The sequence below is a fragment of the Branchiostoma belcheri genome, unplaced genomic scaffold (assembly GCF_001625305.1).
Source record: "Branchiostoma belcheri isolate BF01 breed outbred unplaced genomic scaffold, Haploidv18h27 scaffold4, whole genome shotgun sequence".
Lineage (NCBI taxonomy): Eukaryota > Metazoa > Chordata > Leptocardii > Amphioxiformes > Branchiostomatidae > Branchiostoma > Branchiostoma belcheri.
Window position 1 is genome coordinate 7,573,170 of NW_017804020.1, and position 14,084 is coordinate 7,587,253.

A 14,084-nucleotide genomic window follows, 5' to 3' on the forward strand; every position below is an offset into this window, starting at 1 on the left:
AAATATCTTTAGCACACTGTTTCTCAAGGTGGCGATATTATGGACCCTGGTGATATTATGGACACAGATGTTAAACCATTTATATATTTGCAAGCAAATTAAGTGTATGAGATGAGATCTCCCTTTTCATTCATACTGGCCCTACACATCATAATTACCAGATAGACTCTGGGTCTTAAATTGAAGTCCATTTAGCCTCATATATATTAGATACAGTGTCAACAAGGAGAAGTCGTAGACATCATCCCTCCATGAAATAGCTTGTTATTTTGTAATCTTTTGGTGTATTTCAATACAGATATTATGAGTCAAACTTTGTTGTTATCAGCAGAATGATTTGTGGTGGCACTTTGTATTTATCAAGCTGTCATGTGCAGGTGTTTAGTGTCTTGTTACCATGGTTTGTTTACTTTGATGGCCAGCAGGTCATTTGCCTTAGCCTGGGTACCATCCCCAGTAGTATATTCGCAAACTCTATAACTGTTATAGAGTTTGCGAATATACTACTGGGGATGGTACCCAGGCTACATTTGCCTGTACATGTAGGTCAATGACCTGCAGACCAGACAAACAAGATTTATTTTCCTGCAGGCTCTGTCTAGGGGTAAAAATAGATAGGGCTGCCTGGGTCTGACCTGCCAGCTGGAGGTATAAACAAAAACACTCTGTCCCAACTTTTGGGTCAAACAGACCATCCTATTATGAAGTAGGGGTGAAAAAGTGAAAATCCTTTTACATTAAGCAATAAAAATATGCGACAACCTGCTAATGCACTCCAAAACACAAAGAGACTCAACAACTACCCACATACCAAAAATCATACCAAACCATCCCCCAGATTTTCCAAACATTCAACACAAAAAGTCCAACATTAAACATTTTGTAAATGTCAAACGCAAACAGCTAGGGGACCCAAATTTATGCCACTAAACCATGGTAATAACAACTACATGCTACCTTAATATCGCACAAACAGTCCATAACGCGAAAACAACAGAATAAAAAAAATTAAACTGCAGTACCAAGGTCAACCACCAGGGGCTCAAAGTCAACCTACACAATCTCCAAGGCCCCATCCATCAATCTGCCAAATATCGTACAGTTCCTTCTCACCGATCTTCAGATATCAGACCAAACATGAAACGGAGTAAAAACAGTACCCCCATTTTCATGGAGGGTAACAATAATAATGTACACATAAGCCAACAGTGCTGGGATGGAATGGGTGATAATGGGTCTCTGTAAATAAGACATAAGGCCACACCAATTTAATATCTTGGTTAACAGATTTTTCTAGAAAAATAATGGAGCGGGCGGGCGAAAAAAATAAAAACAGGTCCAGGCATCCTATTATGGCCCAAAATGGTACGATAGGAGCCATGAAGTCAACACACCAGGCTGGTTCAAAATTTAAACAATGAATTTTGAACTTTTAATGAAACCATTGCATTGAAAGATGGAATAACTGTAACAACTAGGATGAAAAGGACTGTTTTCAACTGTTTAGGGCAAAATATGAGCATTTTGCAGTTGATTCTGAATTTTTATTTTTATTTGCAAATCAGAAAAAAATGAAGCGGGCAAATCCGTTAACCAAGAAATCAAATTGGTGTGGCCTATAAAGGCCACAGAAAGTAATTTTTATGGATGACATCAGCCCTTATTAATTTTCACCTGATTTTGGAAAAAAAAACCAAGAAATTTTGTTGCCTTCTGGAAGTAGTCAACATGCTAAAAATGGGCAAAGATGTCTGTTGCCATGCCGGAACGTGGATGGCAGATAAATATGACGAGAGGAGACAAGGCAATGATCTGATTTAATGTTTTGTCTTTTACTTTGATGCAGTGATGCATTTCATTCCTTTTATATGTGATGTTGGCTGTGCATATGTGATGTTCCCACAAAACCATTTGTACAATGATTGAAAACTTTTATTTTTCAAAGTTGTTTCAGTGACAAATGGATGTTGTAATAGTTGGCAGTAAACTTACCACAATATATGTATCATTTCTTGTTTAATAACAAAGTTTATGATGTCAAAATTTTAAAATGTAGGAATCTTGTGCATTTTGTCTCTTGCAGTGATGCATTTCATTCCTTTTATATGCGATGTTCACTGAATCAAAACCACTTGTACAATGACTGAAAACTTTTATTTTTCAGTGACAAATGGATGTTGTAATAGTTGGCAGTAAACTTTGCACAATATAGGTATCATTTCTTGTTTATCAAGTTTTTTTTCAATTATTTCAAAATCTGAAAATGTAGGAACCTTGTTTTTTCCCTATTGCATTAGATTTGGAGTCTGCGGAGGATGTCATCCATAAAATTTACTTGCTTTTAGGCCTAAAATGTGCTGGAAGACTCAAATTTTAGGTTGGTAAGGGAATTAATTACCATGAGAGTTAACGTTGCATTGCCAGAGCAGTGACATTTGCATGCTATCGTGGGAACGCTTTTCAAGGCAGCAGAGCCCAATGGACCACAAATCCCTAGCCTCTTTAGCAAACTTAATTAGTCAAACTTTTTTTGTTGCCTCATGAATGCAGTAAAATACAGTCAAACTTACCCAAGCGACCACCTCTATAAGCTGGCCATCTGGCCGAAACAACCGCCTTTTCCCAGTCTTGACCCCCCCCCCCCATGGTAAGCATTAAGGAACTTGCCTAAGCCGACCCCTTGTCCAACGTGACTATAGCCCAATTTGAAGATCTAACTTCTTCAACAACACATCAGACAGGACAAGACTATGACACATTTTGTTGAGACCGGCTCAATTTAATGATGTCAATGGATAAAAGTACCAGTAATGCAATGCACTGTACATATATGAATGTAACAATGAACACCAAAAGTTCAGAAAATTTGAATTCCATAATTAATGACTATTCTGTTTGCACTTTAGCATAGTGTATCATATATTGTTAACAAGCATGCATATTTTCTCTTAATGTTACGCTATTAGTCTTCTTGTGATGTGATTTCAAACTTTTTGCATTAGGACAGTAAATTAGGTTTTTCCCCTACGTTGGCTCATGCATAGAAGTTTGGAGTAAAAAAATTAGCTTCCTTTTCAGGCGTTCCCGGATCGGTCGTTTTTTTTTTTGGGGGGGGTATTTTCTGATCAATCGTAGATCGCACGCAATAGAAGCTCCAGCCTGCATATATCTCCGTGGAACAGGCGTTCCACGGAGATATATGTAGGGTTGCCGGAAAAGGAGGCTATAAAAAATAGTGTTGCAGTGTGAGTACCATTGAAAGTAAAAGATCTTGTTTTAATGCTTTACTGTATAAGTAAAAATGGACATGTTTTACTGTGGTTTCCTTCTGCCCGCATATACATATAGGTACATTGTAGGTGCTCTAATATCATGTTCACAAAAGATAATTCACACTACTGCAATTCAAGGATATGTAACTTTTCAGAGAAACACGGTACTGAAAAAACAACAGATTCGTGGTCTTTATGGTTGGTTGTACTACCAGTCATGTGTACATATACCATATTAATTTTCATGAAGAAACATTAATGTTGATTTTTTTCACTATATATTCATATTTGTGTAGATTTAGAATATGTTAAAAAGGTGTGTGTCAAATTTGGTGCTTTTAAACCCGATATGTGGACAAAAACCAGATGGTACAAAAACTTTGTATGCACGCGAAAGTTTGAATGTCAAATTTTTCCTGTGTGTAAATTGGCCTTCTTTGACCTACGTACTTTCTTGACGCACGTCAAAGCAGTCCGATTTACACAGGAAAAATTCAATGTACAAGTGAAAATTAAACCTACACGATTGATTTTTCCAGCTGCACTGACTAGATTGTGGGGTCGTGTGGCGTAACGGTATAGTGTTCGGCTCAGACCCAAGAGGTCCTGTGTTCGAATCCTGCCCGATGCCACCGATCTTTCAGGTATTTTACACGACTTTCTTCACTCCACTCAGGTATCTGACTTCGGTTGAGGAGGTAAAACTTTCAAAGGCAGAAGGGGAGGGATGGGCTCCACCTACCATTACCGTGTCCTAGACACAGTGGATTAACAACCCACTGCCCCTATGGCCTTAAAAAAGGCTACAAACCTTGACCTTTACCATTTTACTAACTAGAGTGTGACATTTTTGTGTCATAAAACCACATAAAAGCGAACAGGAGGAGTCCAGGTCTGTTGATGGAGGGGTCCATGATGAATTTGCGACTGTCGGCCAGAGGCAGTTCCACCACGTCAATCAACTCCCCCTCCTCCTTCAGCCCGCCCCCTGCCGACACCCTCATGTCATCCGTCACCTCAGCATAGAACAGGGTCTGCAGGGAGCCGGCCACTCCAACATTTCCTCTGGAGAAACAAGAAACAACATTCATAGTCAAACCTGGACAAGTCACAATCTCTACATTACATTTACAGCCAAAAGTCAAACCTGTACAAGTGACGATTTGTACAACGCTCTACGCTGAATTCGGAAACTTCTCGATTACGCTTTACGATAAATTCCAAGTGGTCACAACGCATTACGTAGAATTAAAAGGGTGAATTACACTCTACGCAAAATGCGCCAATTACGCTCTACGTAGAATTAAAATGGCTGATTACGCTCTACAGAAAAGGGCTTGCGGGCCCCCATTAAAGTCAAACCTGTACAAGTGACAATCTCTATCAAACATGTACAACACAAGTGATGATCTTTACATTACAGTTAAACCTGTACAAGTGACAATCTCTATCAAACATGTACAACACAAGTGATGATCTGTACATTACAGTTAAACCTGTACAAGTGACGATGTTGACCTTACAGCCCCACCTGCCCCTTAGTCTTCTTGGGCAGTTTAAACTTTTGACTGTATTACTTTACTACAAAACGTTCATAATTATCACAACTCTGTTGCAAGTTATTGCAACCTACATCAGAATAGTGTTGGACTATTTTATCATGTTTGACTATTTTCAGGAACTTCTGCTACATTTCATGTTTTTAAGTGGGTTAAGATTAGCCTCCTTTGCAGACTTGTTGGGCGGCGGCATTATTTTTTCGGTGCGCAACGCGAGTTATGTGGCGGAGGGACGATTTTGCCGCCGAGGGAGTTTTTGCCATGGAGAGGACTCAAGGTTTCCCGCTCCAACAATGCGAGGGAGGCTAGGTTAAGATGTATGAAGTGTTTTGACCTTTCTAAAGTTTCATCCATTCATTCAAATTTCATGCGGACACTACGGAGATAAGGGAACCCCAAATGAAGTCAGTTGAGGTTAACTCTTTGCATTGATCAGGAGTGTACAGGCTTAGGCCACACCAATTTGATTGGTTGGTTCTCAGATTTTTTCAAAAATAGGAAGTGACAGGGCAAAAAAAAGACCTAGGCATCGCATCCTATGATAGCCCAAAATGATATGATAGGAGGCATGAAGTCAACACACCAGGCTGGTTTGTTATTCAAACAATGAATTTCAAACTTTCAATCAAATCCACTGCATTGATAGATGGAAAAACTGTAACAGCTCTGAAGAGAAGGGACTTCCATCAACTGTTGGGGCTAAAACTTGAGTATTTTGGAGTTGTTTCAGAGGCAGAAAATCAGAAAAATATTAAATGGGAAAATCCGTGAACCAACAAATTAAATTACTGTGGCCTCAAGTCAATACTATTAAGATGTCACTTTCCTCCAAGTGACCTTTAGTGGCCGGTCATCCTCGACAATCACCCCGAGTCCTGCAGGCCATCGGCCATCTACTCGGCTTCATTGGTCACATAATCCAATTTCAGCCATCAGTAAAAAGGATGCATGTATGTCATCCACAAGAAAATAGTTACTCAAGCAACTGGATACATTTTGAAAACTTTTAGTCGTTTCAAGTAGCGTCCATTGCTTTTCAACATTGACTAACGAAATCTGTAGCTTGTAGGTAACGTTACATGTAACCATGTAGGAAAAAAATGTTGTGTTTCCTGTACATGTTTCAGTCCTGAAAAAATTAGGGTCGGTAGGTAGGGATTATCTTTTTTTTAATTTTTTTTCATCTTTTTTATTACACTGGCAATCTCTAATGATTGAACTTATATAAATTACTGTCAAACAAAGTAGAATTTCCACGAGAACACTTCAATTATTGATGTCAATGCTGGAAAACTGACTGTACAACGTTTCATCACTCAGGTGTCAGAAAAGGTCGATCAGCTAAAAAAATGATGTCCTTGGCGCAAAAAAAAGGCTAGGGTCAGCAGTTTTTCCTAGGGTTGGTCGGGAAACAGGGAAAACAACATTTTTTTCCTAGGCCTAACCTTCATTGATAAAGCATGACTGCATCTGTGCATCACAAGTTACCGCGGAAAGTGTTTGTCCAACACTGGTACTTCAATGTCAGAAAATAAACTGCATGTAAGCGGAGTACAGTTAGTGACATGCTCTTGTGGACCGTCATATACTGTAGTGCCAGAAGACACAGGCATTTATATCTAGCTGGCCATCTGGGTGAATTAGAAGATTACCTGACCCCTTTTTTGACATCACTGTCACCTAATCTAATACAGCACAAGAGAGGGTCAGAGGATGAGATAGCCAACCTCACCTCTGTGTACACTATTTAGACCTGTGATCTCAGGAAGGGCGGTTTGCTTTCACCAATCAAAGGTGGAATTGAATCCAGACTCCTTTGCAGGCGGAATAACTAGCAGAAATCAGCCTAAAAAGGGCATATAATTGGCCATAGGAGAATTAGCCTGCCAGAGAAGCTCCATTTGCCTCCACGGAGCCTGTGAAATCGAAGGATATTAGGACTTCTCTTTAGGCTGATTTCTACTAGTTATTCAGCCTGCACAGGAGTCTGGTGGAGACTATGAATGAGGGACTGTTATCTTGGTCAGGTGTACAGATTTTCAGGAAGTTTGGTCAAAGGTCCCAGAAAAAGTTATTTTATTTCCTGTCTTCAATTTCCTGCTATATGCATTGCCTGTTCTCTTATGGCAGCCAGTGGGACAAACATATACATTTGTATTAGGCAGAATAATGAGAAAGGAAACAAAATTGTGAGAAAGGCACTTTACACGACTTTCCTCACTCCACCCAGGTGTGAATGGGTACCTAACTTCGGTTGGGGAAAGTCGTATTGAGGTTACGTTGTGGCGCCGAATGGCAGCCGCACAGACCCTTGCGACAGTTCCACAAAAAATAATTGTGGAACAAATATGTGTATCTTGTGTATTATTTGATTGTTGTAATTGTTGTGATTTGTATTGATTATTATGTGATACCATGCATCAATTCAGCCGTATAAAGGCTGCGACTGCACGGGTTCTGTTTGGACAATAAAAACCATTTATTATTAAATTCACTATACCGGTAATATATAAAGCAAGAAATTCACAAAAACTCATATCAGGAAGGTACATGTATGAGATCCTCAATCCATAATACCGGTACAAAATGTTAATCGCATGCAGGTATATTAGTCAAGAATGTTCTTCCCCAGTTTTGCTACAATTGCTGTTCATACTTCAGAAATGTGTCACTAAATTAGCAGCCACCCTCTTTCAATACTAAATACCTCCCATTTTGTGAGGAAGATGGTAAACTGTTTTTATCAGCTCTTAAGTTGTCTACTTCTGCTTTGTGTTCCGCCCATGACCCACAACTGTCAGGCACTTTGCTCATCTATGGCTGGCCGTGGTTGATCTCCACAGTAGACACAGCATCCTGCAGACAGCCTATAAAAACTCTTATCTTTTGCAGGGGCAGTTTGTTCCCTTGGAGTGGCTGTCTAACTGATAAGATCAGAAGTGTGTGCTTTGATCTCAGGTCCAGCACATCTCGGCAGAACTTACTGCGCCTACGCAAAACCCTGACTTTTTACGGTTTTCGTTGGGTGTTTGGTCAACGTTGCATCAGAATTTTGCCTGTTGCAGACAACATTTTTTCCGACACAATATTTGGAAACTACAGACGGGATGTTAACCTTGTATGTGCGAATACGACCTTATATGAGACGTTCTGCCGAAGTGCTATGTACATGTACAATACATTTTGGGTTTTCCTCAGGTGCAGTACATTCTGCCGACGTGCTGGTCCAGCACTCTTCTGCACTGGTCATGTTTTTAGTAGGACAACAAGAGATGGGATGATCCTGTACATGCCGGTAGCCAGGATTTTGAATGGGGGTGTTCTTCCCACTGCTTGAGGGACCAGCGAGCGCCGAAGGCGCGAGGTTCCTAGGGGGGTACTGGGGCATTCTCCCCCGGCAAATTTTGAAAAATGAACCTTCTGAAATGGCATTTCCTGCGTTTTTTTAGAGGATTTCAAAGAAAAAATCAGAGATAACTTTTTTTAATGACAAAGTGAGCCGTTTTCCTACGATTCCAGCCTCACTGATGACACGAATCAGTCCATCTTTTCAAGAAAAATCTTGGACCTTTAGTTAAAAAGTGGACCAAAAAGTGGACCTTTAGATAAAAAGTCGACCAAAAAGTGGACCTTTGAGCCTTGTGGGGGTTCTTCCACCCCCCCCCCGAACCCCCCCTGGCTATGGGCATGCTGTACTTCAAGGCAGAGAAAACACAGGATAGCCTGGGTGCCAGACTGTTGCCATAGGGGGCCAATACACAGGCTAGCCTTTACCAGGCTTCAGAGGTAGTTGGAAAGAGGAGAAAACGGCCAAGTAATAGTTTGCTATTATATGAAATGTTTCCTGCTCTACTCTTTCCAGTTTCCTGAAGGCTGGTTCAGGCTACACAGGCTAGCTCCTCAACTACAGAGAGGGCCTGAATGGGGGGCCCTTACAATGCTTTATGCTACGTATTAAGCTGATTTTCAGGAAGCCTCTCGATTATGCTTGAGGATAAACTCAGGGTAGCTACAACGCATTACGTAGAATAAAAATGGCGAATTAGGCTCTACGCAAAATGCGCCAACTACGGTCCGTCTACGCTCTACGTAGAATTAAAACAGGCAAAAACGGCTGATGACGCTCTATGGAAAAGGGCATGCGTGCCCCCTTAAGATACTATATACAAACCATTCTGATTATTCATCAAAAATAAATATCACAACAGAATACGGGTAGATAGTTTTAAGATACATTTTCTACCTTTGCCACATATAACTGCTGTTTTTCTCGGAATGGGAGGTGACCTGCTTTGCTCATATTTCAACTAGATGGTTCACTTGCTGCAAAGTATCTTTAACATGCAGTTCTCCAAGGCCAGCAGGTATGTCTACATTGTCAAGGGCATGCCTCATACCTTGCATGCCTAATTAGGCTGGCCGCCATGCACAGAGCCATTTAGATCCAATAGTGTTGTGAAGAAGAGGAGCCAGAGACCAAGATAAGATCAGACCATGTTTTTGGTGAGTGTCACCAGTAAGGCCACACCAATTTAATTTCTTGGTTAACAGATTTTCTACAAATAATAATGGAGCAGGCGGGCGAAAAAAAAATAAAAAAATAAAAACAGGCCTAGGCATCCTATTATGGCCCAAAATGGTACGATAGGAGCCATGAAGTCAACACACCAGGCTGGTTCAAAATTTTGACAATGAATTTTGAACTTTTAATAATACCACTGCATTGAAAGATGGAATGACTTTAACAAGAAGTATGAAAAGGACTGTTTTCAACTGTTCAGGGCAAAATATGAGCATTTTGCAGTTGATTCTGAATTTTTTTTTTTTTCAAATCAGAAAAAATGAAGCGGCGAATCAAGCGGTTAACCAAGAAATTAAATTGGTGTGGCCTAAGTCATGCATCATGTCCCAGTAGCAGACAGCTGTTGTCAGCCCTTCCCACCACTTACCTCTCTTTACCCTGGAGACTTTCTTCCAGATCAAAAAAAGAGATAGATCCACTTTTCTTTTGTCTGGGACATATTGTTGGAAGACTTCTGCTAGTTGACAGTGATTGAAAGTGGATGTGTGAGTGGTGACAACTGTGCAGTACCATGGGAAAGCTGAGGAAACAACTATAGCCATGTTCCTGCTGGATACCCATGACTGCATGGGAACCTAGGCAGACAACTGACTTGACTTGGTGGCAGTTTTTTGAGGGACAAACTTTCAGTGAGCTTGGTGGGGTGTCTATGGTGACATCAGTCATCTGGTTGAACAATAAGTCCAGCTTCTCCTCACATGGGAGCTTGTCAGAGTTGTAGTAAAGGGTGGATAGTGTAATAGTGGCCCTGGGAGTTCTGGCAAAGAGTGCCGCTCCAGGGATGTCGAATTCGGAAGATTCGAGGACGAATCTTGAAAAAGAAAAGGGGGACAAAAGAGTGCCGCTCCAGGGATGTCGAATTCGGAAGATTCGAGGACGAATCTTGAAAAGGAAAGGGGGAGTAGTGTAACAGTTGGGGGTTTATAGGCGCTACCAACTGACCCAGCCAATAGGTCTAGACCTTTTAGCTCACTCAGTTAGAGCGTCTCACTGTGGCCCGGGAGCCGTGAGTTCGAATCCGGCCCGGGACCAAGGGGTTTTTATCTGTTTCTACTGTCATGACTGTCTCCTCCTGGTTTCTTACAGTGGTTCCCGCACCGGCCCTGGGAGTTCTGGCAAAGAGTGCCGCTCCAGGGATGTCAAATTCGGAAGATTCGGGGACGAATCTTGAAAAAGAAAAGGGGGACTAGTGTAAGAGTGGGGGGTTTATAGGCACTACCAACTGATCCGACCGATGGGTCTAGACATTTTAGCCGAGTGGTTTGAGCATCGAATTTTGAAGCTGGTGCTCGGGAGGGCGTGGGTTCGAACCCCGGCCCGGGACCAGGGTTTTTTTATCTGTTTCTTCTGGCTCCTCCTGTTTCTTACAGTGGTTCCCACACCGGCCCTGGGAGTTCTGGCAAAGAGTGTCGCTCCAGGGATGACGAATTCGGAAGATTCGAGGACGAATCTTGAAAAAGGAAAGGGGGACTAGTGTAAGAGTGGGGGGTTTATAGGCGCTACCAACTGACCCGGCCGAGGGGTCTAGACATTTTAGCCAAGTGTCGGATTTTGAAGCTGGTGCTCGGGAGGGCGTGGGTTCGAACCCCGGCCCGGGACCAGGGGTTTTTACAATGTATCTGTTTCTACTCGCTCCTCCTGTTTCTTACAATAGATCAAAACATTAACAATTCAAGCATACAAACAAACAATAAATGTTTGTTTGCTAATGTTTAATAGACCAGTTTACCTTTCACTGATTGCATGAACTGCTAGCATTCTAGCCTTCATCTTTACATACGTAAACCTATTAAAAAATTGGGTGCACAGCTCCAAATTTGGGTGCACTAAGGTGCATATGCACCCAGTATTTCGAGCCTTGATATAATAGTTCTTAGTGTGTTGGCCCTATATGTGTAAGCTACTGAATAAGCTCCTTACAATGCACATAACTAACAGCTATCAATCCCATGGGTCAACACCCACTAGGACAGACATCAAAGAATGAAGGTGTGTGGCGGGAGGTTTGACTAAGGCAGACCCCCTCCTTATTACCCTAATCACCCATGCACACTGCTGATGAGATGGCTTGATTCCATTTGCCAAAGGATTAACTGTCAGAGAAGATAAACTAATAAATGGATCAATATCCTCCAGCTGCTCCTGGGGACATTCCTTCTGGTAATGACAGATTAGGCCACAGTAAGTCAATTTTTTGGATGACATCCTCCACAGTCTCATAATCTAATGCGATAAGGCGAAAAAAAAGGTGGACCCCCAAAAAATTTCTACATTCTCAAATTTTGACATCATAAACTTTGCTTGACAAGAAATGATACAATGTACCTATATTGTGCTAAGTTTACTGCCAACTATTACAACTGAACATCCATTTCTCACTGAAATACTTTAAAAATAAAAGTTTTTAATCACTGTACCAATAGTTTTGATTCAGTGGAAACAACACATCTACACAGCCACCATCACATATCACCATCACATATCAAAAGAATGAAATACATCACTGCATCAAAGTAACAGAAAAACATTAAATCAGAGCCTTATCTTGTCTCCTCTCTCATCATATTTATCTGTTATCCACGTTCCAGGCATGGCAACAGACATCTTTGTTCATTTTCGGCATGTTGACCACTGTCTGAGGGCAACAAAATTTTTTTGTTTTTTTTTTCTTCCAAAATCAGGCGAAAATTAATGTGTGCACTAATGTCATCCATAGAAATTACTTACTGTGGCCTAAAGGGGGAGGCAAATCGACAAGAGCCAATGTACATAAACATCAGGGTGGTTTGGAGGACACACTTCTGCCACTCGTGGTGTCTATGGTAACTGAGGAAACAAGCCGAGACCAGATTTAAATGCGGGCAAAATCCTGGCAGTTCAAAAACTGCGTATACAGTCGCAAACTACCAGAACTACGCTGAATTTCTCCCACGTGTAAATCGTCCTGCTTCGACGCACGTCAAGAACGTTATGTTCAGATTGTACGCCAGCCCTCGGGGTATCATACGCCAGTTCTTAACGTACGTCAAAGCAGGCCAGTTAACATGCTGAAAAACTTTTGACATACAGTTTTCGTACCATCACATCACGGCTTTGCCTGTGTACATGAAAATCGGGTGCAAGGTAACAGTCACAAATAGTCTGACCTCCAGCCTTGTTAGCTATAGGTCCGTTCCCAAAAAAAATCCAGCCATGTTAGCTATACATTGTAGGTCCCGTGCAACTTTTTGGGGATTGGACCCACTGCTAACAAAGTTGGATTCTAAGAGCACGTCGGCAGAACGTACTGCGCCTGCGCGAAAGCCAGATTTTTCACAGTTTTCGTTGGATGTTTGGTCAAAGTTTCATCAGAATTTTGACTGTTGCAGAGGATATCTTTTCTGACATAACATTTGGAAAACTACAGATGGAGTGTTAACCTTATATACGTGAATACGACCTTATATGAGATGTTCTGCCAAAGTGCTATGTACAATACATTGTGGGTTTCGCGCAGATGCAGTACGTTCTGCTGACATGCTGATTTCAGGCTTATAAGTCACAAACTGTGGGGGTGTGAAAGTGTGGAACAAGGATAAGAACTGGGAGGGGCACTTCAGCGGTAAGCCATCCATGTCCCACCTTGTGCCCCTTGCCAACTCCTGTGAAAACAGTTTAACTTCTATAGACCTGATCCCAGCCCTACTCCCCAAACCACATTACTCTACATGAACATGCACACCTTCATTCTTTGATGTCTGTCCTAGTGGGTGTTGACTCATGGGATTGATAGCTGTTAGTATGTGCATTGTAAGGAGCTTATTCAGTAGCTTACACATACAGGGCCAACACACTATGCTCGAAATACTGGGTGCATGTGCACCTTAGTTCACCCAAATTTGGAGCTGTGCACCCAATTCTGTGGGTGCACCTGTGCACCCAAATATTTTCATAGGTTTACGTACGTAAAGATGTTGTGTATAGTAGTGTACAGCATATTCTTACATCTAAATAAAGTTTCAATGTTTCAAAGCCCATTCCCTCTCCCATCCAGTTCTGTCAACCCATGGCTTAAGGCCACAACAATTTAATGTGAACAGTTGGTTCTCGGATTCGCCCACTTCATTTTTTTCTGATTTGCAAAAAACGAAAAAAAAACAACAACGAAAAACATTTCAGCCTCTGAATCAACTCCAAAATGCTGAATATATTTTGGCCCCAACCACTGAAGAAAGTCCCTTCTCTTCAGAGTTGTTACAGTTTGTCCATCAGTATCAATGCAGTGAAAAAAAGTCATTGTTTGCATTATAAACCAGCCTGGCATGTTAACTTCATGTCTCAAATCGTAGCATTGGGGCTAGGTTTAGGTCTGTTTTTATCTAACGTTATACTTTTTTTCGCCCTGTCACTTCATATTTTCTCTGATAAATCTGAGAACCAACATATCAAATTAGTGTGGCCTTAAGTACTGTATTATGGTCTGTTTGCAGTAGTAACAAGCCTTCCTACATGTACCTTCCCTGTCTATCATGATTGGAATAAGAAATTATGAAGATGGACACTGACTCAATCTTTTTATTCCATAAGGGGGGGGTATAAGAAGTCAGATAAAACAGAGCAGATAATGTGCATAATGATGAAACTAAAAAAGGAGAGTTATCATAATTATGAATAACAAAACAGAATGGGACA

The 14,084-nt window shown here is 41.2% G+C and overlaps 1 protein-coding gene across 1 annotated transcript in view; it reads right to left on the reverse strand.

Moving 5' to 3' along the window:
• Window positions 1-3,915: 3,915 nt before the first annotated feature.
• Window positions 3,916-14,084, reverse strand: part of LOC109477128 (uridine diphosphate glucose pyrophosphatase-like) — a 52,556-nt gene continuing 42,387 nt past the window's right edge. Inside the window, exon 5 of the mRNA XM_019778187.1 lies at window positions 3,916-4,337. Coding sequence (XP_019633746.1) covers window positions 4,103-4,337 — 235 coding nt within the window. The 3' untranslated portion in view covers window positions 3,916-4,102. The remainder of the gene's footprint in view (window positions 4,338-14,084) is intronic.